The sequence below is a fragment of the Thermobia domestica genome, chromosome 5, assembly GCF_964235325.1.
Source record: "Thermobia domestica chromosome 5, izTheDome1.hap1.1, whole genome shotgun sequence".
NCBI lineage: Eukaryota > Metazoa > Arthropoda > Insecta > Zygentoma > Lepismatidae > Thermobia > Thermobia domestica.
This window is the reverse complement of record NC_137458.1, coordinates 32,281,850-32,308,969: the sequence shown is the minus strand read 5'-3', so window position 1 is coordinate 32,308,969 and position 27,120 is coordinate 32,281,850. Positions and strand designations below refer to the sequence as shown.

The 27,120-nt window shown below is 35.1% G+C and overlaps 1 protein-coding gene across 1 annotated transcript in view; it reads left to right on the top strand.

The window, feature by feature from the left end:
- LOC145685836 (uncharacterized) overlaps nucleotides 1–26,552 on the top strand; it is a 74,899-nt gene extending 48,347 nt beyond the window's left edge. The window contains exons 3-6 of the mRNA XM_081758432.1: nucleotides 9,583–9,698; nucleotides 13,634–13,773; nucleotides 18,968–19,070; nucleotides 26,075–26,552. Coding sequence (XP_081614558.1) covers nucleotides 9,583–9,698; nucleotides 13,634–13,773; nucleotides 18,968–19,070; nucleotides 26,075–26,300 — 585 coding nt within the window. The 3' untranslated portion in view covers nucleotides 26,301–26,552. The remainder of the gene's footprint in view (nucleotides 1–9,582; nucleotides 9,699–13,633; nucleotides 13,774–18,967; nucleotides 19,071–26,074) is intronic.
- Nucleotides 26,553–27,120: the final 568 nt, after the last annotated feature.

Genomic DNA, 27,120 nt, shown 5'->3' with positions numbered 1-27,120 from the left:
CGTAAAATACACACTGTACTGTTACCAAATGTATACTGGCAAATCATACGTTTGTTTAGGAATTTATATCTATCTCAAAACAAGGGATTATTGGTTAATATATAAGACTGTATTAACATCTCACTTCTGAAAATTTAGCTTAATGTCTTATGTTCACATTCATATTTTCAAAAGTAATTCTTCGAAACAGTTCAGTTGCATACGTTGGAATTATCAATGAGTGTTATCTAAGCTATAACCAAAAACTTGAGTAAGGGTTTCTGATATCATTTTACATGGAGTGTTATCCTTCACGTATTTTAAATAGAAAACCATTATATTGTGTGTACTTTCAAAGTTATTAATTGACTAGCATCAATTACCCGCTTCGGTGGGTTAAATTAAGAAAAAAATAGTAATATGTTTCGTTAGTCAGTCACTTTTTATTATTTCCAAAGCGATCCTTGATATTGGTCATTTTTATATTTTGATTGGTTTGGTGGTTTCTTATTGGTTTGGTGATTTTTATATACACCCTCTCCTCCCCATGTTGCGGGGCACGGCACCAGAAGTGTCATTGTTCATCTCAGTGACCCCGAGGTATGAATTCGACACTGATATTGGTCATTCTCATTATATATATATATATATATATATATATATATATATATATATATATATATATATATATATATATAATATATATAATATATATATCCCCCTCCCTTCTCACAATTTTTGCGGGGCTGAATTTGAATTTAAATGGCATCAGAAATGTTACTGTTCATCTCAGCGACCTCAAAAACTGTAGATTCCACACTAATATCGGTCATTTTCGATCATTTGTAAATGTCTTTTCCTTCCTTTAAGCTACATCGTCAAAGGGATATGACAAAAATCATATCTTGTTCAAACTTCATATAGGATGAAAATTTGATCGTGGTCGGTCCGGTGGTTCAAGAGTTATTAAGTTTTATTTATTTTTATATATTTCTCCCCATCTCCTCCCCCTCCCCTAAGTTCTACAGTTAAAGTGATATTATAAAAAGCACCTCATATCTGAACCTCATCTATGTTGAAAATTTGGTTAAGATCGGTGGGGTGGTTTAAACGTGATGAAGATACAAAGACAGTCACTTTTATTTTTACTTTTATGACATTCCCTCCCCTTCGTACACTGTAAAAGTGAAATGAAGAAAACATCCCAGGCCAGAACCTTGTCTATATTGAAAGTTTGATCGAGATCGGTCGGAGTTCAAGAGTTGTTAAGTTTTATTCATTTTCATATATTTCCCCTCCTCCCCTCCCCCTTCCTTAAGATCTACTGTCAGAGTTAAATGATAAAAAACTTCCCATGTTTGAATTTCATATATGTTGAAAATGTGATTGAGATCAATCGGGTGGTTCAAAAGTAATTAATTCACGAACACAGTCACTTTTATTTATATATTTGTTGATTTTTATGTCTCCCCTTCCCCCTCTCCTACGTAGCTCCGTCAAACTGAAATGATAAAAATCATCCCAGTCCCGAAACTCATCTACATTGAAAATTTGATGAAGATCAGTCGGGTGGTTCAAGAGTTATTAAGTTTTATTTATTTTTTCTGTCTCTATCCTTCCCTCTCCTAAGTAGTACCGTCAAAGTAAATAGCTAAAAACATTCCCAGGCCAGAACTGCATCTACATTGAAAATTTGATAGAATTGGTCAGGCAGTTCAAGAGATTAAGAGTCACAAACATAGTCACTTTCAATTTTATAATATAGATTATACCAATCACTGTGTGAGCCATCTAAACCTCTTTTTCTTGTTCAGCTCAACCATAGGTTGGTGGGTAAGATGGAAATTAAAAAAAAAAAAAACTTTTCTCTCCCTTCGAAGAGCTGTTTTATACTTTCCTCGTTACTGCATCAAGATATTATATCCTTGGTCTTCCTCTTCCGGTTTTCCTTTTGCCTTTCCCTCTATCAGCAACAATCGGATTTAATCAGTGACGAATAATATGGCCAAGCATGCTATTTCTTCTTTTTCCAATTATATATGATATGTCGTTCTTCATTAGCTTCCTTTAGAATGTCTTCATTCCTTTTCCATTCAGTCCATGACGTGCGTACCATTCTGCGCCAACACTACATTTCAAATGCTTCCAGCTTGGATATTTGAGCATTTCTCAATGTCCACGTCTCTGATCCGTAAGGTGCCACGCTCCGCTAAGGGTTTTAATAAATCGTTACGGACGTTCAATGAGACATTTCTTGATGTCAGTAGTCATCTTTTCCTATTGAATGCTTGTTAGTCTGCGCTATACTGGAACTTACATCTTTTTCACTTCTTCCGTCCGAGTATATTATACTTCCTAAATAGGGGAACGTCTTAACGCCTTCGATTTTTTCCCCATCAAACCACACACTTTTAAGTTTAGATTCGTACTCCGCGACCACGAAAACTTCTAATCACCCGCTTCCAATTTCACAGCAATTGTTTTGCATTTTGTCCGCCATATTGGATCCGCCATTTTGAATTTTACACTTTTGTTACGAATTCATGCAAAGCGACGTCGAATATCTCTATATTTCAACTTTCAGATCAATAGTTTGTTTATGTAATTTATGTTCGCCATGTTGGATCTGCCATTTGGATTTGTAAACATTTGATAAGAGATTCGTACTCAGCTACCTTTTAAACCTACATATACCAAGTCTCAAAACAATTACGTCATAATTTCCTATTTTGTCGACGTTTTTTGGTGTTTCCAAGCGGGCCTTGCTCTAATCTTCAAATAATCGCCACGCCCTTACAGGCATCATTGAAGCGAGATATTTCGCATGTGAGGTGTACTCGATGAAACCTTTCGCCAACATCGAGACCAGATATCAACATGCTAAACACCATCGAGCTATTCAGACTTTTTCGACATCTCCTAGTTTCCAACGAGTTTCTGGGGTAACACTGTGGTTGTTGACCCTGCCAAGGTTTGACCTTTCCTATTTTTCACCAAAGAGGATTCAGCTACTCAAAAATATCAAAAAGCGTTAAGGTACTAGAACAGCAACCGGGCTTTAAAGGATGCTATTAATTAGGATTATTATGATGGTTGGGTTTCGTCAGTCACAAACGAAAGCAGATCTCAATTCAGTTAGCATCACCTGTGTTCAGTATTTTTTGCTTAAATAACACGAGTTAAGCTGCCCTCAGCCATGAGCTCACGTTTCGCTTCGTTATATGTTTCAAACAAACCATTGTTTAAACTATTCTTATTAGATTCCATCAGCTACAACTAGAAGAGGTATCAAAGTGTGCTGTGCTGATACAATCTATTCCTCCGCAAAACGATTGCGTTGGCTCGTCCAAGGATGTCTTGCTGGAGGGTTTTACTCTAGAAATCATCCGTTCTCAGATGGCTGCATGAAATCCGTCCAATGGATGTCACTGACCAGCATACTTGAACGAAGTCAAAAATGAATTTCATTTTATTTAGTATAGTTTGAGGAATTGGCAGAGAGTGTGATATACTAATGGCCGATATAGAATGGTCTTCACAACGTTTTTGAATCGTTAACATTTATATTTCATGATTTGTATTTTGTTTAGTTTCTTAGATGTTTTAATTTTATAGAACCTGTTTTGTGTTAAGAAATCAATTTAACAATATGATGATAAATTATTTGTACTACTTTTTACATGTCTAATTTATGATATTTGCTTATTTAATGTTTCGATTACCAAGAACTTCTCATTTGTGGAACGGCAGGGGATTAAATCCAGGTCTTCTCCGGGTTGCAGAGTTTATCTTTACCAGAGTAATAGCATCTTATGCATAAACTAAGAGACACATTTGGATAAATAAGTTTGCAAATAATTAACTATATAAGGCCATATTAAAATCTTTTATCTGTAATACAGGTACAATACAAAATTTCAGCTGAGATTAGATTCATCGCCAGTTACACGCCTGATGTTTCTGTGTTTTTCTTTCTAATCATTTTGTTCTTATTTGTACGTAATTATAACAAAAAATAATATGGCCTCAAAAGAGAGTTGAGAAATGTGGTTGATAATTATATGGTAGAAGTATTCGAATCTACCTACAGAATCGGGTTCAATATTCCTATGACTTCTGTGAACGGAATTCTCTTTTGTCTTTATGTGATTTTTACAATCACATATGTTACATTCACTCATATCGATAATCTCATATGAATTATTCGTGCTTCTAGATATCAATTATTATTGAACTCTTAAATTTTACAAAAGTTTTCAATCCTTAATTCCAAATATAAATATGCTGTAAAAATAGAATTGTGTATTGTAGGAAGAAAATTCCGTTTATGTTCAGAATTACATTTTACAGCAAAGAAATGTAACATGCATTTAGAATTTGCTTAAAATGATATACTAGAATTCATATGAATGTAGAATGACTTTATTCGGTATTGCCGACAAGAAAATTAAATGACGTTTAAGTGTTGTCAATACCAAATCTCTTCCCTAAACATCATTACTTCTTAAAAGTGTCTCCTCATACTTCAATGTTCTTTGTATTTTTTTGTGCAACTTCCAAAAGCATAAAAATCATCCTTATGTATATAGAGTATATAGAAAGTATGTTAGTCTGTATGCAATTCTGTTAACAGATTATGATAATCCAAACGGTTTTGGAACTGTGCAACTCTTCGTTGTTTTCAATAGCTCATTAACTTATACTAAAATCCGTCGATTATTCCATTATAATTTGTTAAATACTTATTTTACTTCCTACGTTTCTTTGACATCATTACACTCATTCAATACTATCTTCTAAATGATTATCTCCATTGCAGCCTAATACAAGTGGAATTCCTAGAAGACGTTTCATATATTGTTGTGTAATAACACGGCTTTATCTTGTACCACAGATCGTATTCTGGGCAAAAGTGAAACATGTAACCCAACAATTATTTTCATTGTGATATGAGACAGTTGATCATGCATCGCAACTCTCAACAATATCTTTGCTAGAGACAACAATACCTGCATCCCAGAACAAGGTGACCAGAACTTTTACTTTCAAAAACGGGACGCATACGAATCGGCGACGGATGGGGAGGTGACTTCCACATTGCATTTTGGGACTCAGCAGTGTTTTCAATTTATAAAATACACAAGTAAGAATAATAACACAGCGTTTCTAACTTAAGTACTACCCAACAATACTTTTAACAACTTCAACACTCAGAATTCCCATTCAATTCCCACTTGAACCACATAACATTCAATTCTCATTTGAATATTCAGAAGTTGTAGGCACGGCTGAAACTTCCCAATCATGAGTGTTGGTACGGAAGAGTGTAGAATTACCATTGACCATTTATATTTTGAATAATAATTACGGGACACCTGTGTCATGTTTGCTTAAAAACGGGACATTTAGGCGTCCCGTTTGAGAATCAGAAAAAATGGGACAACGGTTGAAAATAAGGGACTGTCCCGGCTAAAACGGGACGTCTGGTCACCTTGTCCCAGAATGAAGCTTATTGTTTCAAACGTAACAGAATCATTAATAACAGTATCAAGGGAATACTGTAAATCGCTGCCCACGTGAATATAGAACCCCAACTATGTTTACGTATTGAAAGCAGATAGTCTGCAACATTTATCTTTCGATATCCGCCATACACAAAACTTCACATAATGAGAAAGATGATTCAACGGATAATACTACTCTCTTCTAATCATCGGTAGTTGCTACTTTATGACATCTGCATATTCTTTCATGTAGTCCCACTGTGAATGCTTAAGATGATGCATCTCTCGTTTGAATGGGTTTGTAGATTCAGGTCCTAGCAGATGTCGATTGAGTTTCACAATCAGTTGTGCTGCACTACACCTACATTTCTTCAAAAATCATTTTCAGTGTTAGATTACCCGTGTACGTAGACTTGGTTTCCTTCCGTTCTTCTTCTTTCATGATTTCTTGCAACGAGAACTATATGCCTTTATCGTCTTAAACGCTAAGAAGAGCGAGAAAGTTCAATACAATGGTCCGTATTTTTTTATTTTAATTCTTTCTAAAAACGGATTTTGTTAGATTACCTGGATATAATCATTTAAATAATGAAGAGCAATATGGTTAGTTTAACCCTCGCACAGCCAAGCTCCAAATTATGACATAAACGGTGAAGTGGGACCTAAGTGACCCCATTAGAAATTGTATTAAATTTGTTCTTATTGTCTTGTTTTCTTTACAGAACTCCTGTTGCTGTGTCTAAATGTCCATTTTGACTTGATACTATACTGTTAAGATATACATGGAACTCCAAGCATTACTTTCCTACCAAAGTTTTAGTAACATATTTTTGTGTTACTATCAATGTTGTATATCTCGCTACATATCTTCTTCGCAATTTATCCTTTTTTTCATTCAGATTTTATGCACAGTTGTTACACTTCACAGCTGTTACAGTCTTTTCTGTACTTCCTTCATATCCATCCCTTACAGCTTTCACATTTAATCTTTGACTTTGTATCCTGGTTTCTGTCGCACGTGAAACACCTTGCTCGTTTCACTTCCTTCTGTGTATTTTTTTTTTCAGTGTCATCATCAGACACATATTTTAGGCATGTTCCAATAAAAGATACTATCAAAGCCTCAGGAAGGGCGTTTCTATGTCTCTTTTGATAACTCTAATATACAGCGTGTCTCAAAAGTCCAACTGACAGAGTAAGTATTATTATCAGAGTTACAACAAAATGTAAGAGGAGAACCCGTCTCCAAATATGATGTTTTCAATCTAAAGTGAAGGAACTTTTTAAATAGGACGACCTGTTTGGGCTGTATACTCTTTATGAGACCAACGTTAAACGAAGATGCAACGTTGCCATTTACCTAGATTCACAACATAAGTGAATGAAGTTACTATCTTTTACGGTAACGTGTCGATGGCAAGCCCCCCATTTCATATTGTAAATGACAACGTTGCATTTTTATTTAAGATTGGGCACATAAAGAGTATACAACCCATTCCGCTCGTTCGATTTAAAAAAAGACTTCCTTCACTTTAGATTGAAAATATTGTATTTGGAGACGGCTTATCCTGGTACAGTTTGTTGTAACTCTGATAATAACGGAGTTACCCTATGTCAGGGGAATTTTGAGATACCCTCTCTCTCTCTCTCTCTCTCTCTCTCTATATATATATATATATATATATATATATATATATATATATATATATATATATATATAAATATATATATATATATATATATATATATATATATATATATATATATATATATATATATACATACGCCAGAGTACTTCTATATTACTACATGCATATATATATTATATGCAAACAATTTATGATTTACATTATCGATCTGTCTCCCTATTTATTTATACGTTCTTCCGTCCATACATACATATATACAAACATACATCTGTCTATATATATGTCTGGGTTGGCGTGTAGTGAAGTCGGCAGAGCGTCGCGGTTTGCGGTCGGTAGAGCCTAGGAGTAGCGGTACGCTGACCACGTGCCAACCCGAAAAAAAGTGACAATCCTTAGCTCTTTAGGGCTGTTGTGCCATGTGGTTTGGTTTATCTATCTATCTGTTTGTTTATCCCTGTCGTACACGAATAATCAGTCACCACTGTTTAGTTATTTATGTGGGTATACTGCTAATTCTAATGAAATATATCTTCTTGGTTTCTATTGTGTGAGACTGAAGACTACACGGAAAGTCTCAGTAATGATAACCGATCCCGGAATTCGAACCTTGAACTTCCCGATTATTACACCAAGCGCGTTCGTGCACCTCGTGCTCATTATACAGTAACGTCAATTTTTTTATTAAAAAATATTGTAATATGTGCATGACTTAAAATGTAAACTTGTAAAAAAAATTGGTAAATTTATTACCTTGATAAATTTGGAGTTACTTGCAAGCGATAAACAACATATGGAAGTACTATTTTTTTGTAAAGTTTCTTTATGAAAACGTTCCGATGGGAACTGTGAAACTGACTCCAATCAAGTTACTTCGTAATGTAAATAATTCCTTTCACAGCAGCTTAATAATTCATCATAAATACCAATAATACTAATGAGGTACCTACGGTCCCCCACTATAACCAAAAGTGAATACAAAATTTTAGGTGGCGTGTAGGTAGGGGATAGTGATGGGTAAATTCCAGGGAAGATATTTTCCGTAATATTCCCTGGAAGATTCCCAAAAATGGGAATTTTCCGGGAATTTATGTACAATCACAAAGAAAATTGTATTCTATTACTATATTATGATTTCAAAGTTAAATTCGTTTTTATATCACAGTATATTATTACTGTTATCCCCAGGGGAGTCAAGAATGTATATTCTGAACGATGTTATGTTATTTTATTAACATTTTATTATATTTAGAGAGTACGCAAAATGGATATTTATTTACAATATGTTCCATGAAAGTAAACATGATTTAAAAATGGTAAGTCCACATACTTTTAAACCGCTAAACGGTTTAAATTTACGTGTTAGTGGATTGTCTAAACTTCTACTACTGATATTATAAACATATTAAATTTTTAAATGTTATAAACAAATTAGGTTGGGTAACTGCCAGAACACACATGTCACACCATTTTGTCAACATTTGCGCATAAATATGTATGTTCACAATATTTGCAAGACACTTTCCTGTCTTTATAATTTTGCATGTAACATTGCCACATACGATTTTTCTTCCTGTCCATTTCTCGAAATTCCATGCGTTAATTCACATGCAAAACAAGTTTGAGTACCTCTTCAGAAATTCGAAACAGAGAGAGGAGACAGACTAAAGTCTATTAAAAACGGTGGTTCAGGGTTTATTAATAGTATTTCATTTGTATTTCTACATAATTCTACATTACTTTACAAAATGGTTTCTTTCCATCATTTGTAAATAAGTACTTTGCTACTTTTGGCGATTGTTTAGCATTAAAAACCAATAATCTGAGGGACCTTAGGTACCCCACTTGGCCGTCTGAGGTTTAATAATGTTTCTCCATTTTACAATTTCTAAATTAATAAGAATAGTACAGTATTGGACCCTGACTTTCTTGTACAGCTTAAGGAAAGTAAAGAGCATAATAATATTTGATGAAAAATAAATTGTTGCAGAAGAAAAACGGATCAGAAAGAAAATTAGTCAACCAATTACGCTGATAAAACGCTGAACTTCTTGGAACATATTTAATATATTTAATAAATAGAATATCATTAAATGAAGCTTCTCTATTATCCCATACAACGTCTTCGTATCTTTTATGTGAATCATATGTTATAAAGATTTCATAAATATTATTTATTATTAATATCATTAGAGATAATTAGGGTAGAGGCTTCAATGAGAATTGTTGTTATCACGAATGCAAGATAGTAGTAATTGTTGATGTTTAGCTGTTTGAAACTTTATTGACATATGATCCAATAACATATTTATACCTTCTTCCCTAAACTTATATGGCTGCCTGTGGGGCTTAACATAAATATGTAATATAAAGTTTTATATTAATATTGTGTGATTTGTAATTTAGCATGAGCAACATGTTTTAGACTAATTTACTTCCATTCCTCTCAACAGGTAAAATTGGGTGAATTTCTTGTTTGTTCTAAAATGAAACATTATAGTAGATATAATGGGACGATTTCTAGGCTAGAAGAGCCAAAAATAGAATCCTATCTTGATAAAATATGTGGGTAAGTTGCTAATAAAAATCCATACTATGTGTGACGCGTTCAAAATTATGCGTCTTATGCAAGTGTAATATAAATTTGAATTATAAGTTTTCCTGTTTCACTTGCTTGTCAGCGCAGGTGAAACACTTTATTTAGTTTAGAAAATCAGCATATATGGTAACCGAATTACATACAAATGGACTACTTAACCCTTTGAGTACCAATTTTTTTTCTAATGTGAAAATTATTTTATATGTACGTCTCCTTTAATGTGGGGTATTCCTAAACATGTGTACACAATTTTGGAAACTAAACACTCTTCTAGTCACATCTGACTCGATGGGAGAACAACATGTATTTTTCAGGATTTTCTAAATACATATTCCCAACGATGTTTGAATTATTCGCATGGGACACATGTATCCAGTAGGTAGTCAAAGGGTTAAGGGGAAAAAGATAGGTATTTTTTAACAATACGAAAATCTTCAAGGCACTAGGTAAGAACGAAAAGAAAATAATGCGAATATTCCAGACATTACTATATTAATTGTGGATATGAAGGAATAATGTCACAATATGATAGAGCAGGAATATTATCTTACCATCACTTCTAAAATAAAATTTATAAGTAAAGAGGTGTGCCCTATGAAACCTGAAGGTACTGACATAACAACTGTGGATATTTTTTTCTGTCTTCATCGAGGAAAAATAACGATGAAGACAACTTATTGCAATCTTATTTCGATCAGTCTGGAAATATGATAAGAAATTGGTAGTTACCTACTTGGATGAAGAAAGTATGAGAAATGTTGTTTCGTCCAAACAGGAACGTAGTGTCTTTTCAAGTAATGGCCATATGTCCGGTATGTTCAGCTCCTTCACGGCGTTATTCTGAAACCTATTTGAGACGAAAATGAAAGATATATATATATATATATATATATATATATATATATATATATATATATATATATATATATATATATATTTATGAACTATTTAGATTATTATCCAGCAATAGTACACAAGGTAATTATATAGGGTGGTTCTTTTAAAACTCACGGAATTCATTTGGGTCTAGAATTTCTAACTGAAGTCCGATTTTCATGTGGTTTGTGGTAAATAATCAAGGAAGGATGAGAGATTTATGGGACTGTGTTTACTAGTTTAAATTCATCCAGGGTAATATCGACCACGCCTCAAAAAGGCCGGCAAATATATGCCAGTGTAAATTACAATAGAAATCATATTTTGTACTTTTGAAGCAAAAGCCCAGAATACAAATTAAGTGTTAGTGAGAATTTAAATTAAGTGATAGTGCTAACACCCATAAATCACATGCTTACTATTATAGCCGGTTTCCTCCGACAAACAACGGAGGGATTTCTTGGGCGACCTAATGGGTCGATAAATGATGCCTTCCAAACATCCTTCTGAAGGGGTCGATAATCTCCTGTCTCGCGCAGAAGCGATCCTGTTTCTTCCTATTTCTTCCCTAGGGACCATATTGTTACTGCCTGGAACAGGATGTGAAGCAAATTTCATTCTAAATGCCCTCCGCGTAGCAAAAATCGTTCTCCAAAACCTTGTAACGATAAACTCATGTTGTTTCAAAGAGTACACTATTCTCACTGTGTCCTGATCATACTCACACAATAGCACAGAACTATACAGCACAATTCTCAACAAAACGGCCCAGTTTCCTGTTTCTTATTGACCTTGGCGAGATTGCCATCTAACGAAGAAAACTCAAATCTCTACACCGCACAGCACCTTATTCCAATTGTAAGGTACGCTGGCGAATATTTACTGCTTTTCTTGAGGCGTGGTCGATATTACCCCGGGTGAATTTAAACTAGTTAACATAGTTCAATAAATCTCTCATCTTCCTTGATCATTTGCCACAAACCATATGAAAATCGGACTTCAATTTGAAATTCTAAACGCAAATGAAATCTGTGATTTTTTTAAAAAATCACGCTATATTTTCCGTATCTTGTGAATCTTTATTGATGATAACTTTCCAAGAGGAGGGTAAAGCCGTATAACGCGATTATACAAGTTAATTGGAGAAGAGCACGTAATCAAACTTCAAACTAAAACAAAACTTCAGTATGAATTACCTTTATTTCGATATTATGCCTTATTTCAGAGTTAAAATAATATGTGTTTACATATAATATGAGATGTTAGTAGCAACGTTCATTTCTGAATGACAGAACGCATTCTCTTAAACTACTTAGTTGGTCGTGCTCCCAGTATCTTGAGTACGGTGTCTTTATTTTTGTCAGTTTAACATAAATGTATAAATAACTAAATAAATTACGCATTGCAATTTAAGCCTACGAAAAGTGCATCTTGTGCGGGAAAATCTTTAACAGGGATAACGAATATAAACATTGAATTCTCATTATGAAGTGGAACTTATAGATCATAAACAAAGGTACCCGAAAGTAGCCAGTAACCTAAAAATGAGAATGCCGAAATAATAAACCTAACATCGACTATTAAAATATATGGTAAGGTTTCAAAGTCACTGTGAAAATCAGCAAAGAGAAATGTAGGATATATTATGGTAGAGAGTGGAGAAAAAGGATGTAATATAATTTCAAGACTTAACTAAATAAAGAGAATGGTTTAAACTAAAGATGGCGTCACAACCAGAGAAGGTTTTGATGAAATAGCTATTGATTACAAAACCCAAAGCAATCGTAATTTCAGGGATAAGAAGTGGATGATAGAAATAAATACAATATGTTTCAAAACAACACGGACAACGTTTGGGAGGTGATTCCTGACAGCAAGGTAAGGCAAAAAGTATAGACCAACCTGGATGCACAAATGCTTCCTTTCGGAGTTATAGGCTGCCGAAAACATGAAAAAGTGAACTTTAAAGATCCACAGCTCCTAAACTATGGGACCTACCGTAGTCGGTCAAGGCTTCACTTAGGAAGCATTATGTGTTCTATACAAATATCCATGTTTGAGAATTCTATGGTACTTCCACAACAACTTTTATAAAGGTAGTTTGTGAATACCTAAAATTATATGCCTGTAGCCAAACTCCTTCTATAAAAATTGTTGCGTAAGTACCTTACGATATGGATTTTTGGATAGCGCACATATTACTTCCTAAGTGAAGTTTTGACCCGACTACGAAGGGTCCCGTAATTTTGGAACTGTGGATCTTTTGAAGTTCATTTTTTTAATGTTTTGGCCAGTCTATAACTCCGAAAGAAAAACATTTGTGCTCCCAGGTTGGTCTATACTTTTTGTCTTATCTTTGTGTCAGGAATCACCTCCCAAACGCTGTCGACGTTCTTTTGAAACACCCTGTATAAAACAAAAACTGAATTGTACAAAAGCATAACTACAAAAATAGACTAAATATGGCTTCCAATAGAACCATTCTTTTTCTAGGAAACCGCTGAAACGTATTATTATGGACACGGATACACAGTAAGTTATCAGTATATAGTGTTTATATGATGTATGAAATTTATAAGTCGGAGCCAAATAAAAGAAAGCGGAATACGCACAAAAGAACTCCTGATAGAGTAACTAACTTTCTTTTCTTGCAGATACAATAAGTTTGGTATCGATTTCATTTAAATATAGTCATTTGATTTTCAAGTTTCATTTTTTCATTTTACCAGTTTGAAACAGGTATCAAAAGCTTAGTTAAACAAAAGCTTAGTTAAAAGAAATGAAAATGTTGACACGTTTAAATCTTTACGTAGTTAAACAACTGATGTTCATTTGCATAAATCGTATGCCTTGTCCGAGCTTTTATTTAAACTCTTTTGTCCTTGCCTTCCTTTTTAAGAAATCGAACAAGAAAAATATTTTCCGTGGTATTTGGCAGAATGTAAGCCCATGGTGTAATACGATAATTGTCAGCAACAAAGTGGTTTCCTTGATACTTGAATAATAATTGTTTTTTGTTTGCGTTACAGGAAAAGAGACGAGTTTCTTAACTGCACAAATCACTTGATTACGGCAGTACTTATATGCCAGCATCCAGGCCATCAGGATAAATCAACACAAGAAAAAGTTCAGAACATCTCAATTGGTTATATATGCGATAACAAAAAAAGTAATTAAAATTTTCATTTCATTTATATAAGTGCGTCCAGTAAGAGAACGTCTCTGACAGCTCGCAGTGACATTGCCACTACTCGCGTGTCAAGTTTTTTTTTTTTTTTTTGGTGCAACTGTAGTGGCAATTTAATTAATGATATAAGACAGTCTGATCGTGGTTGATAACACTGGTATCAAAGTAGGGGCTGCAATGTCCCACCGCATGTGGTATGAAACGTCAGAGACCATCTCTTGTTGGCCGTGCTATAAATATGTATTATTGATACCGAAATCATGAATGCTAGTTAACATAACGTTTTCAACTCGGAATGCTAAACCGTCTGATTTTACAGCTCACGACAAGATCAATGACAAGTCAGACAATACGTGTTGAAGGTAGGTGTTGTGAACTAAATATCGTATGTCCCTCGATTCATTACAAAAGAAAAACAGGCATAATTGGATCGTTTAATGTACAAGGAAATGAAGTATATTTTTGGAAAATTTTGACAGTTTTCATATTTCTCACCTCTATCTGAAACTCCTTTCAGAGTTTAGGAGATTCATATTCAGATATTGTAAATAATTTAATAGTTCAAAAAATGCTCTTTTGACTATTACTTAACAGTACAGTACAAACTTTACATTACATTCCCTTTCATTTTGGTTATTGGGCGTGATTTCAGTGTACTCTAAAAGCCATAAGTGTGCACCACTGGCACACGTTGACCATTCAAATAAGAGAATTTCATTGTTTGAGAATAGCGTTTATATACCTTAAATAGAAGAATATTACAATAGAAACAATAAAATGGTATATGTGTCCCTTCAGAAAATATTCTCTTTAAACAAATATTAAATATCTTCTAAGTGACCTACATGTGAGGCATTAGTTTCAAGCCGATTACGCCATCACTTGCAATCCTCTGTTATTAGAGTACGTTTGTTTTATCTTGGTACATTTCCGCCAGTGCACTTGGTTGGTCTTTAAAGTATTTTCTGCTACCACTCACGGTGAACGTTTTAATCCAATAGCTGTCTTATTGATTTTGTCGTGTAGGTTACGTTAGTTGTCAGCCAGCCATCGAATAAGGTCACTATTATTTGACGACCCGCTCGGAAGAGTAATACTCCCGGAAGTACGTTTTTTCGCGCGCTACTCTAGCCAGCTGTTTTACGCGCTATCCTAGTCAGTTGTTTTAAGTTGGTCATAAAATCTATATCATTTAGTACAAGGGGAACAAAACGAGCCTTATATCATGGAGTACAAGGGCAACAAAACGAGCCCTGCGGGGCTTCTAACCCGTTCCTATTACTACTACTACTACTACTACTTATCTGCACAAAAGTAAGTAAATCACATTTTTGAGTATTATTTTCGTATTATTTTAATTTAAAAAGTGTTATAAAAATGTTTAAAAAAATGTAAAAAACTTTCCTCGGGCCGGGTTTGAACTCACGCCTAAAGAGATTTTCATTATTAGTATATAGCGCTCGGTCACGAGCACCGACAACAACAATCCTCTGAATTCTGCTATTTGAATGCAACATGGCAAGACATAGATAACGCCAACCAATCTGAACTGTGTTTTTCGTTCCTACTTCCGGGAGCATTACTCTCCTGAGCTAGTCCTATTATTTGGCGGGTATTTGAAGTGCTCAGTTGCCACACTTGTCACAAGTGTGTTACAGTGATTTGTCAGTAGTGTGGTGTTTCCTAGCGTATTGTAACTGTCGCCTTAACCATGGCGTGGCAACAATGCTTTGCAGACAGATCAATCCTTTAGACGCGAAGTATGCCAAGATAAAACAAACGTACTCTAAAACTTTCTATAATACTGTTGAATAGTAAACAACAGCTGAAATTATAGATAATTTCTGCTGTACAATTGAAGTATAGACCCGTTTTCTTTATTTTCAATTAAATTTAAATGTTGAACACCATGTGATCATTAAATATGTGATAAAAAGGTGTGTAGAAAGCAACAGGAACATATGATAGTAGAGAAACTCGTTGCAGTATCTCAGTTCTGACACTCTCAGATGTGCTAAGTAGGAATCTGAGCTTAAAAGACTGGAACAAGACAAAGTGAACGATAAAAGCATGTCCGCACAGAATACATTGTTAACAAAGAGTGCACAATATGTCACTCAACGATCACTGATAGATGACAAGTGATAATACAGAAGTTCTAAACATCATATGCACGAATATTCACATTTGCCAAAGATTTATGCATATTAAACTGTCTACAAGATAGATGACGTTTCAACCAATAGACCAAAAGCCAATCAGAGTGCGAATTTCGAAGGACAGCTGCAAATTTCCGGATCATTGAAATGTGAGATTTCCTTTCATAACTAATCCTTGAATCTGGAATAAAAGGAACACCGAGAAACGTTTTCTGAGAGTGCTTTGTTTGGCAGAATATTTTCAAGACAAATAGGAAAATTCTGAAAATGATTAAACATAATCTTAATTTAGGTAACACTTGGGATAAAGTAAAGCCTCGTATAAAATCAGGTTATGCTTTGCGACTCCCCCTACACAAGCGTGTGTTGAAAAGCACGTTTGACATTATTCTTCCAATTACAATGTTCCGTCTTTCGCATGTTTATGGTGCATGGTGTCAATTGCATGACTCAACGAATAATTGGAGGTAGATCATGGTAACAAGAAATTGTATTAAATTACATCTATCATAGTCAATCTAACTAAGATGAAATTTCAATTTTATGAATATGAGTGAGGTTGTGGCATCTTTTAAGGCATGTCTTTCTCATGATTTAAATATATTTATATATCATAATATAACTTCTTGACATCTGTCTTCTGATAACACCTATAATACCTTATAACACATAATATCTCTTCTTGTATTACACAATATTTCACCTCCTTATCACCATTCTAGTGGCGTATGCTGAATATTTTTGACGATCTTTAAACTACAGGTGACTACACACAACACTCACTACGATCGTACGGTCGCAAGCGTCCTGGATATTGAATTTATGTTCACATGTTCGTCATATACACTATTTCTGTACAGCAAATTTCATTTGAATCTGGTGATATATTTGTGTTGAAATTATTTACAATTTTGTAACCAACATTCTCTCTTTCTTTTCTTGTGTTCATTCTCGACGGACTTTATCAGAACACGCCCGTCAACCATAACATTTTCGTTAGTTCGTTTGCCACTCAAAGTAGACTGATTACGGTATATCATAAAGGTTGTGACGAAATGCTTCTTCAAGAAACGAACGAGATCGTTAGATCTCTTGTTCAGGGAAATGATCAGATCGAATTTTACTTAACTTATAATCCAGGGTGCGCCAATCATATTCAATGTTGTGGTATTAGTTAGAAACTATAATCAGTGCTGGACCAAAAGTGGTATTGGTGATGAGTATAGTTAAATTTAAAGCGGTAGTGTTTTATTTTAAGGAGAAACCGCCTCACAATATAGAGGAGATTCGTTAAGAACCAAAAGTACATTAAATATTTAATAAATTCCTTCTCAGAAACTTTATCAGGAAGATTAATGACGTTCGAATATGGGTAACTACATATTTATTTACGGAAGATAAATAAATTGTTCCAAATAGTTTTGAGAATAAGTGTAAGAAAGAGTTTACAGATGGTAGCGCTTTATGAAGTTTTCTTAGGAAAAAGTTTATACTATAATATTTTAGGAATATACTTCATTATGAGACATGAAAATCATTGCAGATTTTCTGGAGAAACACTATCAAAGGAAATAGCTTCAGTAAAATATATTTCGTAGATCATTTTGAGGAAAACGAATCCTATCATCATGTATGGATAATATTTGTGAAGTATAAAAGGAATTATTACAACCAGTTTTGAGAATTCTTGCTAATGTTCGGGTGGAGGGCAGCATCATTCCTGGCTTAACAGAATGAGCAGAGGATATGGTGCAATAGTAAACTTCTATTTCTGTGTCGATAAATCAATGGAATGGAAAATAGTGATGCAAATTTTGGTAGGCCTATAAGTTACAGTTTCGAAGAAAGTTAAATTGTAGAGTTAACCACCATAGTTAAAAACCGCAAATCAAAAATGTTGCATTAGTTATAATTATATTTTCAGTATAGAATTCGGAAAACAAATCTCTACTTCCTTATTTTATACACAAGAATTTTAGTCTCTACCAAGTCTACAAGAAATTATGTTATAGCATTATTGATCTTGTAAAATTACCTTCTCTGCAACCTTTATTTGTCGACATACGAGGTGTTATAGCTAAGATAAAACGAGTCAGAGACGTTGAGCAGCCTACATTGTCACTAAATAGAAAATTAATGTTTGTTTGTTTATGTAGCAAAGAAATATCGTCATACCCTACAATGTTGTCTGATTTTTTGCCCAATTAACTTCATTTTCATATTAATAATGTTAATTTGCAATTGGATCTCTTCAAAACAATCGTTTAGTAATATTATTTATTATCAAAAATGTTAGAAATCAGGTGAAATTCGTAGTTTAATTGCTATACTTGAGGGTGATCTCGGAATGTACGAGTATCACTGACTTAACCAACAGAAACAAAGACTTGCGTTTTCTTTCTTTTTATGGATGAAACAGGGTACAAAGTCAATTCAGATAGCAGAATGAATGGTAAATCTGACAATCAGTATGCGTTTATTCCTCGACGGTCTATTACTTTTCCTCTATTATATATTTGCATAAATTGCAGCACAAGTGAAACAACCAGTGGCGTATACAGGATTTTTTCGGGGGGGACGGGGCTATTCACATACACCTGAGTGCGTATATATATATATACTGGTCTATGTAGGTATATAGTTATTATACCTACTATATATAAATTTATTTATTTCAAGGGCATTGAGCCCGATAGCCACCCCCTGAATACGCCACTGGAAAGAACTATCGACTTCAATAAAAAATATTAATGAAATAGTTTTAAGTGGGGAATTAAATCTAGGTCACACTTTTTAGAATTAAGTAAATTAGAATGACAATTTACCAAGTATAAAGTGGACAATGTGGAGGAATTATTGAATCACATATAACATTCAATATTTCCATCTCTTAAACATCCGTTTCTGTTTAGAGATATTTTAATTTTTAAGTTTTTGAATATTTAGGATTTACTTGTTTCTCTTGGTCATAAAATGTGTATGATAATATACTATAAGCGATTCATCCTTTCTTTCAGAGTTTTCATCTGCTATAGGTTGTGTAGCAAGTTACGGAATGACAGCTCTATATCACGCAGTAAAAAACATGGGACCTCATGAGAAAGGAGAAAATGAATGCAGGTTTGATTTTAATTTTATTTCGCAATATACATATACACATATGTACACATATTATCATTGGTGAGCGTATACTATGAAGTAGGTCTCTTCTTTGCTCTCCAAACAAGTACTATAACAATACTTTTACAGTATATTGTTATAGTGTAAAGTTACGCTTAAAAATCCGCCAATCCAACAGAATTGCAGCCCTTACTTAAGTGTTGTGGTACACGCTTTTGTTCACTATTCCGTTGATTGAACCAAGCCGCCAACTTAATTGCCTCTAGAATATTCTCACACAGTGACAATATCTATTTTGTGTTTAACTGTAGACATTACATAATCCTTCGCGAAAAACATCAGCTCTACCAAGACACTTATCCCACACGAAAAATGTTCCGGAAGAAGGCAGCAGTTTTATAGTAGCCAAGTTGGCGGATTGGTACGGCAACTTGGACACTAGTCCCAGGTGTGGTTAGAGTGACTTTAACGGCTGGAGTAATGCAGGGTATAACGCAATGGGAAACCCTAACTCTATTTTCCCTAGTTTACTAACAACAGAAGGTTAACATAGGTACAATAGTCTTTCGCAGGTCAAAATATAGTTTCTGAGGTAAAACATCCCCATTTGAATCTCCAGGAGAAAGATAGCTTGGAAGGCTATTAGACGAGAAACAATGTGGAAAAGATAGATAGCAAAGCAAAGACATGCAAAAACAAACGGTTTAGGATAGGGACATGCAATTACGTAAATTGCAATGTTAGAGGAAGGGATATTAGAAAATCCTTAAGAGAAAATGAAACAAAATTATCTAGATTTGGTTAGAGTCTGCGAAGTTAGATGCGTAACGAAGTGCACGACAAAAAGCATTTATTTGACGTCCTGTAGACAAATTAGTGTCCACTGATAAACGAAATAACACAGGATTCAGCAATAATTACAGAAATAATAATATATTCATGCAGTAATTGGGCCGTGTAAGTGCAAAAGTATACTTAAAATGTAATAATAATAATAATAATAATAATAATAATAATAATAATAATAATAATAATAATAATAATAATAATAATAATAATAATAACAAAACTTTCATCTCTACACCATAGTTACCTCTTCAATAAGCAATAATATCAGTATTCTCCTATACTTGCGATGCTAAGCACACACACGTTACACAGCGTCAAACTCTCGAATGAATTTTTGCAGATTAGGATCTTGTCCCATTTTCTCTTCCATAGCACTATTATTGTAGAAGCATACCGAAGAGAACTGCGATCGAGGTCGAGGTTTAAGTCGCGGACGTACTCTCGATACTAGCACGAACACATGGATTCAAATGGGTGAGCGCATGCCGAAGATGTACGCTACATCGCCACCTAGAGATTGACCGCGAGAGTGAATTAGTGGTCGCGATGATAAACAACTGAGTTTGTTTTTACATCGATTTTTAGCGGAAGCATGGCTGTGGCTCGTGTTCTCATTCGTTCTCCCTGAAGCGCTACACGGAATAAAGCCTTCATTTATTTAGAATTTCGTCTGCATAGGATTGTGTGTGTCTATGCTCGGGAGGTTTTGCTGCACTATTAAATTTGATTATGAAAGACATATTAATAGAACTAGTGAGGAATGTTCCAGTAATATGGGATACGAAACTCAAACAACATCATAATAGACACGTTTTAAATAGAGAATGGAAGAAAATAGAGAATGGATAAAAGTAGAGAATGGAAGGAAGTTATTCATATTTATTTGAGAATTATACTGTAGATTATTATTATTATATAAAATAGTGGCGGTTACAAGGAGGCTGAAGTTCATAAATTGGCGAATTTCTAAAGAAAAAAAGAAGCTACTTTTAGTCATATCTATGCTTAAAAACTTCATCCCCCTCAATTCCGAGATTAATAAAAAAGGGTTTCTTCTAAATTCGTTACTGATGTAAAGAAATGTCTGTAAAAACAGGCACGTATCCATAGGAAATAATGGAATTGCAATAACGAAACTTCATTTGCAGAAGTTAATACCGCCTCCAAATCGAAACCTGAAGACATACCTCTTTTTAGAAAAAATACTGGGAAATTATTTCTCGCCTAAGTGCTGAAAGATGACATTTCTTTACAGAAAATTGAAACAATGTAAAAGTCTTTGGTTTATTGATAGAGATGGACAAGAGATGAGACTCAAATATTTTTGCGAAACAAGAGACGAGACTTTAGCATTTCTCGTGTCTCGTCTCGCGTCTATCTCTATTTATAAACTGTTTGGTCCTTTTAAATTCGAAATGTCGTTTTGCAGTGTTTATTTTTGGAATAATTTCACACGCGTCACAGTAATGTTTCTCTTCAAACTGAGAACTTACATCTCGGGTGCAACCTCCTCGCTACGTGCGCCCTTCATCCATCTAGACCTAGACATCGAGGTAGCGACCGCGACTTAAACCTTGACCTCGATCGCGATGTATCTTCGGCATGTCTTTACACTCACACATGTTTTTGCCGAATAAGCTTGTGTACAGCGTCATACACAATATTTATTTGCGTCTTGATGCGCGTGAACATGTATTCAAGTCCGTTGGGAACTATTGAACACAGTGGTTCTTAACATGCTTTGGAAGCTTGGCTGGAAATAAAATTTATCTTTGCGTATTGTTTTTATTCTTTTCTGCAGTTTAAATAAATACCCAAATAAATGCCATCGTAATTCCTCTTATTTTTATTATAAAGCCATTTGCAATTGGTAAATAACAAACCTTGAACGTTCCGTAGTAACTGGAAAAATGGTTTTAAAAAAGAAAAGAAAAGGCTGAATGTATGGGGTTTGAACTTATACTCATGGACAACAAAAATACGGTAATTGCATGTCAGAAACTGCTAGGCTCTGAGAATTACGCTTAGTTGAACTCAATGTATTCAAATTCAGTTCTGATCCCATTATATTATGCACTTCTTCTTTCCTGATTTCAGGGAAGGTGTAAATGTGGAAATAATTGTGATGAAAACCACGTACGTGTGGATTCGTACTCCCAAAAGTACCTTAGAATTAGATTCATCCTTCTATGTCTCTTTTCCGCGAAAGTGTAGCTTGTTGTACCATCTATTTCAATATGATTTATCCACGTTTGCAGCGCGAAACATGCGAAATGTGCTACGTGTGTAAGGGACATCTGCGTTTACTTTTGAATATTTGTAAATTTTTATTATGATAAAGTTTGACTTCTAACATTGGCTCTATGTGATAAACATGTGTGGCAAAATGGCATTCATTCATTTTTTGCTCCGTTTGCATTAGCAATTTGCAACCGAACCACGCGCAAACAAAGCATGTGTGCTAACCTTTTGACATTATCCTAGATGTGTGTCATAACTCTATACTGTTCCACTGGAAATTGAGTATTTAATTTCACCACCAAGTTAGTCTTAATTTTGAACTTGACTTAGTGAATTATTCAAGCATCTGCTATATATTCTAATGGCCCTGAAACAATACGATGTCCAAACGTTGCTTATGTATTGCTGTTGCAGGGGCGGATTCAGGAAGGGGGCGATCGGGGCGACCGCCCTTCCCAGAAGAGGAAACTTTCTTATTTTATATATATAAATAAAACCCATCCCAATGTTTGGAGCCCTTAAAAGTAGCAGTATGACAACTCACCGCCCCCCCAGAAGTCGGTCCTTGATCCGCCCCTGTGCTGTTGGATCTATGGAAATGGAACTTTATAATATAAGGTTCATTTACTATTACGTTTAAATTCCATATTTTTATCTGTGCTCCATTTTCTTTTTTTCTTGTTCTTCTCACCCGTTTTCTGTGTTTCATTTTTCTTTGCTTCTCTCTAACAGACATAAATCGGTTTCAATTTTTCATTGTGTATGTTTACACTTCTCTCTTCATCAACTTATGAATCTCGCTTTTATTCTTTCATTTTATCGACACTAATACGAGGGTGGGTTGATAAGTTCTCAGCCTCACCAAGAAAACAAGTAGATAGGAAACAAAGCTTGATTTTTATTCAACATATTCCCCTTGTAATGCAATGCACTTTCACATCGCTGCTTCAGTACTTGCAGGCCAGACAAATAGAAGTCGGATGAATGCTCTGGAAACCAGGCCTTTGTTTGAAAAATGACGTAATCGACGCCATTGAAATGCGTTCCCTTTAAAAACATTTTCAATTTAAGAAAGAGATAAAAGTCTGATGGAATAAGGCGAATAAGGTGGATGTTCCTGTATTTGAAACCGTACGTCCTCCAATTTTTGCAATGTCAGACGTGCCTTGTGTGAGAGTGAATTGTCCTGGAGGAAGATTACCCATTTTTGACAGCGTTCCACGTCTTTTCTCCTTTAGTATTGCTTTCGGTATTGTTCAGATAAGATGTATAATAAGTTGCATTGCTGGTTTCACCCAATTTCAGATAATCCAGCAGTATAATTCCTTCACAATCCCAGAAGACCGTAGCATGGACCTTAGCACAGGAGCGCTGTGTCCTAGCCTTCTTCGGACGTGGAGAACCGCTGTGGCGCCATTCCGCCGATTGCTGTTTCGTCGTGGGATCGTAGAAGTATAATCAGGTTTCGTCCACTATTACCAGCCATTGCAAAAAATTGGCCTTATTCGATTGGAATTGGGATAGAACTGCCTTAGTTGCCCCCACCCGTTCACGCTTCTGATCTGCGTTCAAAAGTTTCATAATCAATTTTGCCGCTACCTTCCTCATACCCAAGTCTTCCTGGATAACTTTCCACGCCCGTTCATCACTAATGCTCAATGTGTCCTCTATCTGTTTGAGCGGGTTTCGGCGATTGTCGAGAATGAAGATCACTGAAATTGAAAAAATGAAATGAAATCTTTGAGGTTTACGTCCCACGGTTATGCGTCTAGGCTAAAGGAGACGGTGCTGATGAAATGAATGAAATGGTGGAATGAAGAAAGTGGGAGGAAACGGAAGAACTCCGAGGAAATCCACGCACACGGTGTTTGTCCACCACAAAGTTCACTTGGCGGGAGCAGGGTTTGAACTCGGGACCCCATGCACCAGAAGTGAACACTCTACCACTGACCCACAGCGGCCCCCTCACTGAAATTGGTCTGCCACACCTTGGATCATCGTTCAGACCAAACTGCTTACGTTTGAAGTTTGCTGCCCATTTCTTCACAGTGGCATACCTGGTACGATGGTGCCTTGTCCCCCAATGTCGTGACGAGGTCGTTGTGGATCTCCTTCGGCCAGAGTCTCTTTAGAAAGAAGTACTTGATGAATGTACTGTGTTCAAATTCACTAATTTCTGGGACGTGGGCTGACGTCCTCACTTTAGATCTGAAAAATTCACATTTAAAATTGGTTTAGTCAATTCAAATTTTGCACAGTAGCTTCACAAGTTATAAGTCTCATAAACGAGTATAACTTATATATCTAGTTTTGTTTGAACTTGGATAGGCTGAAAAGTTATCAACCTATCCTCGTATATGTTTATCTTGTCTACAAAATTGTGCTCATATTGTTCGCTGATTTTATTATGCAAAAGACGAAGGGATAAGACCGAAGGGCTATGTTTACCTCTGAGATAAGGTTTCATTTGGGTAGCCTAGCTGTGTGATGTTTGATGTCGTATTTTTTTAATGCGAAGTGTACAATTCTTACTTTAGAACAATTGCTTAATAGTCGAAAATATGCCGTGGTTACTTACGAACATGACGTTTAAAAACATGCGTCGAACACGTTCTGGCAAGCCATTGTGAGTATTTTACAAGTTTTTCTAGCTGCTAACGTGAGGTATCAACTGTGAATAGAAAATTATAGTGAATTTAATATTATTACCCTGCTCCATATTCCCATCTTCTCCCGGAATAATAATACGAGGAAAGTCAATATGTATCGCCAATCAATTCTTATTATTTATTACTATAAGAGTAGAATGTTTCTATTCATAACATTTTTGAACATAATCACCCTGGTTTGAATGCCCTTCATTCATCGTTGCACAAGCTTTCCGACAGCCTCTGCAAAAAAAAAAAAAAAAAAAGTTTTTGGTTGCGCAGCAAGGGACGTATGCTATCTTCATTTGCTGGTCGAAGCTGAATCGACAACCTGTGAGAACATTTGTAAGTGGACCAAACAGATTATAATACGATAGGACGAGATCGAGATTGTAGTTAGGATTGTCTAACACCTCGAACCATAGTGTCTGAAGAATTTGAGCGGTGTCTCCAGTGGAACGTGGATGTGCATTGTCATGCAACATCCAGAATACCTTCCGATAATCGCCCTCTGCGTTTATTACGAATCGCTGGCTTTAACTTTCTTACCAGCGTATCACTGAACCTCTTACTGTTTATTGTTGACCTCTTTTCCAGTAATGTTCTAGGAATGGCCCTTGTGAGTCTGAAAACACTGTGAGCACGACTTTCCCTGAAAAAGATTAACTTTTGAATTTCTTTTTGGTGGAATATTTGGTGTTTCCATTTCACGTTCTGGCATTTCCTTTCTGGTTCAAAGATTACGTATATCTACACGGTTTCGCTTCTGCCTTTCATCGAGTTTTCTTCGGAACCCATCTCGCACAGACTTTACGAAAGTTGACCCTATTATGCATGATGTCATAGGAAGAACGATGAATAATCTGCGTGTCGGCTATACATTGTATGAACGTCTTTTATGAATTTTCGCTCCGGGTACATCTTAAGACCACACAGACACACACAAAAAACGCTGTTCTTTTGTGCGCACAGAGACTGGCGCTGCCATCTTTACTTCGTAACAGCGCAAAGCGGACGAACGTTATATACGCTGTAACCTACCACACGCAAAGTCAACAGTGACACCCAACGTATGACGAGCCGTAGACCCAACATGAAATGAAATAGAAAAGTATTGTGGTTACTTATTGACTTACCCTCCCCCTCTAGTACTACTACTACTAGTAATAATAATAATAATGAAAGGCTAGTATTTTAGCCTTATCTTAGATTGAAATCCCATTAAAAGCAGGAATTAAAACGTTTTATTTTTCTACTATTTTCCAGATACATGCTTAGGACCATAGACTTATTTTTTAACTACATGGAAGGATATTATGGTTGCGAACAGCACCTGGATTTACTAAAAGATTGGAAATTAGATATAGACTATGAGTGCATTTGTGGAGAGCCTTGTCTCGACCGACAATCACGTCGAAATTCTTCTTCATCCATTCTTCATCCACGTTTATGGCTTATTATCCAAATTACGTCTCTGATCATATTTTCTTAAAACATTGATAAGGGCCATAAACCTATTTTTCTAAAACAAAGATATGTGTCTTCTGTGTTTATGAGAAATTAAAGAAAAAAATATTAAAATGTCTTAGTTATTTTATCTCTTTTTATTTTATTCTCTTATAATCCAAACTACGCCTCTGATCATATTTTCTTAAAACATTGATAAGGGCCATAAGCCAATTTTTCTTAAACAAAGATATGTATTTTCTGTGTTTATGAGAAATTAAAGAAAAAATTATTAAAATGTCTTAGTTATTTATTCTTTCTCTATGAATGTAGGACACTCGTTCTGACATGCTGGAGTCTCGATGGGTATGATTTTTTTAAAAATACATGAAGTCCTATTGGTGACCCTGAGTATAGTGCTATAAGATAGAACAGTTATTATTTGTAGGGTTAATTTGTGTTTCTGGTGTCAACATTTGTAATAGCACTTAAACGAAATGACTGAGTGAATCCTGAAATGACAACTTGTCTAATCACCAGTGCACTCGTGTATCCTTTACGTTGATCGAAACTGTTAAATATTAATGTGTCAAATTATCCGTTTCGATAGAACATGATATTTATGCAGTGGCCATTATGGATGAGTGGTAGAACATTTACTTCTGGTGCATGGGCTTCCTGGTTCAATCCCCGGAGAAGTATGGTGCACATCATTACGTCCGTGGGTTTTCTCAGGAAAGTTGTGTATCCTTACACATTCTCATTCCACTAATTCTTCCATCATTATTCACTTGCCTAAATCATCCACCTCCCTTAGACTAAAGGACAAATCGTGGGACGTTAAACTGAAAGATCTCGGTTTATGA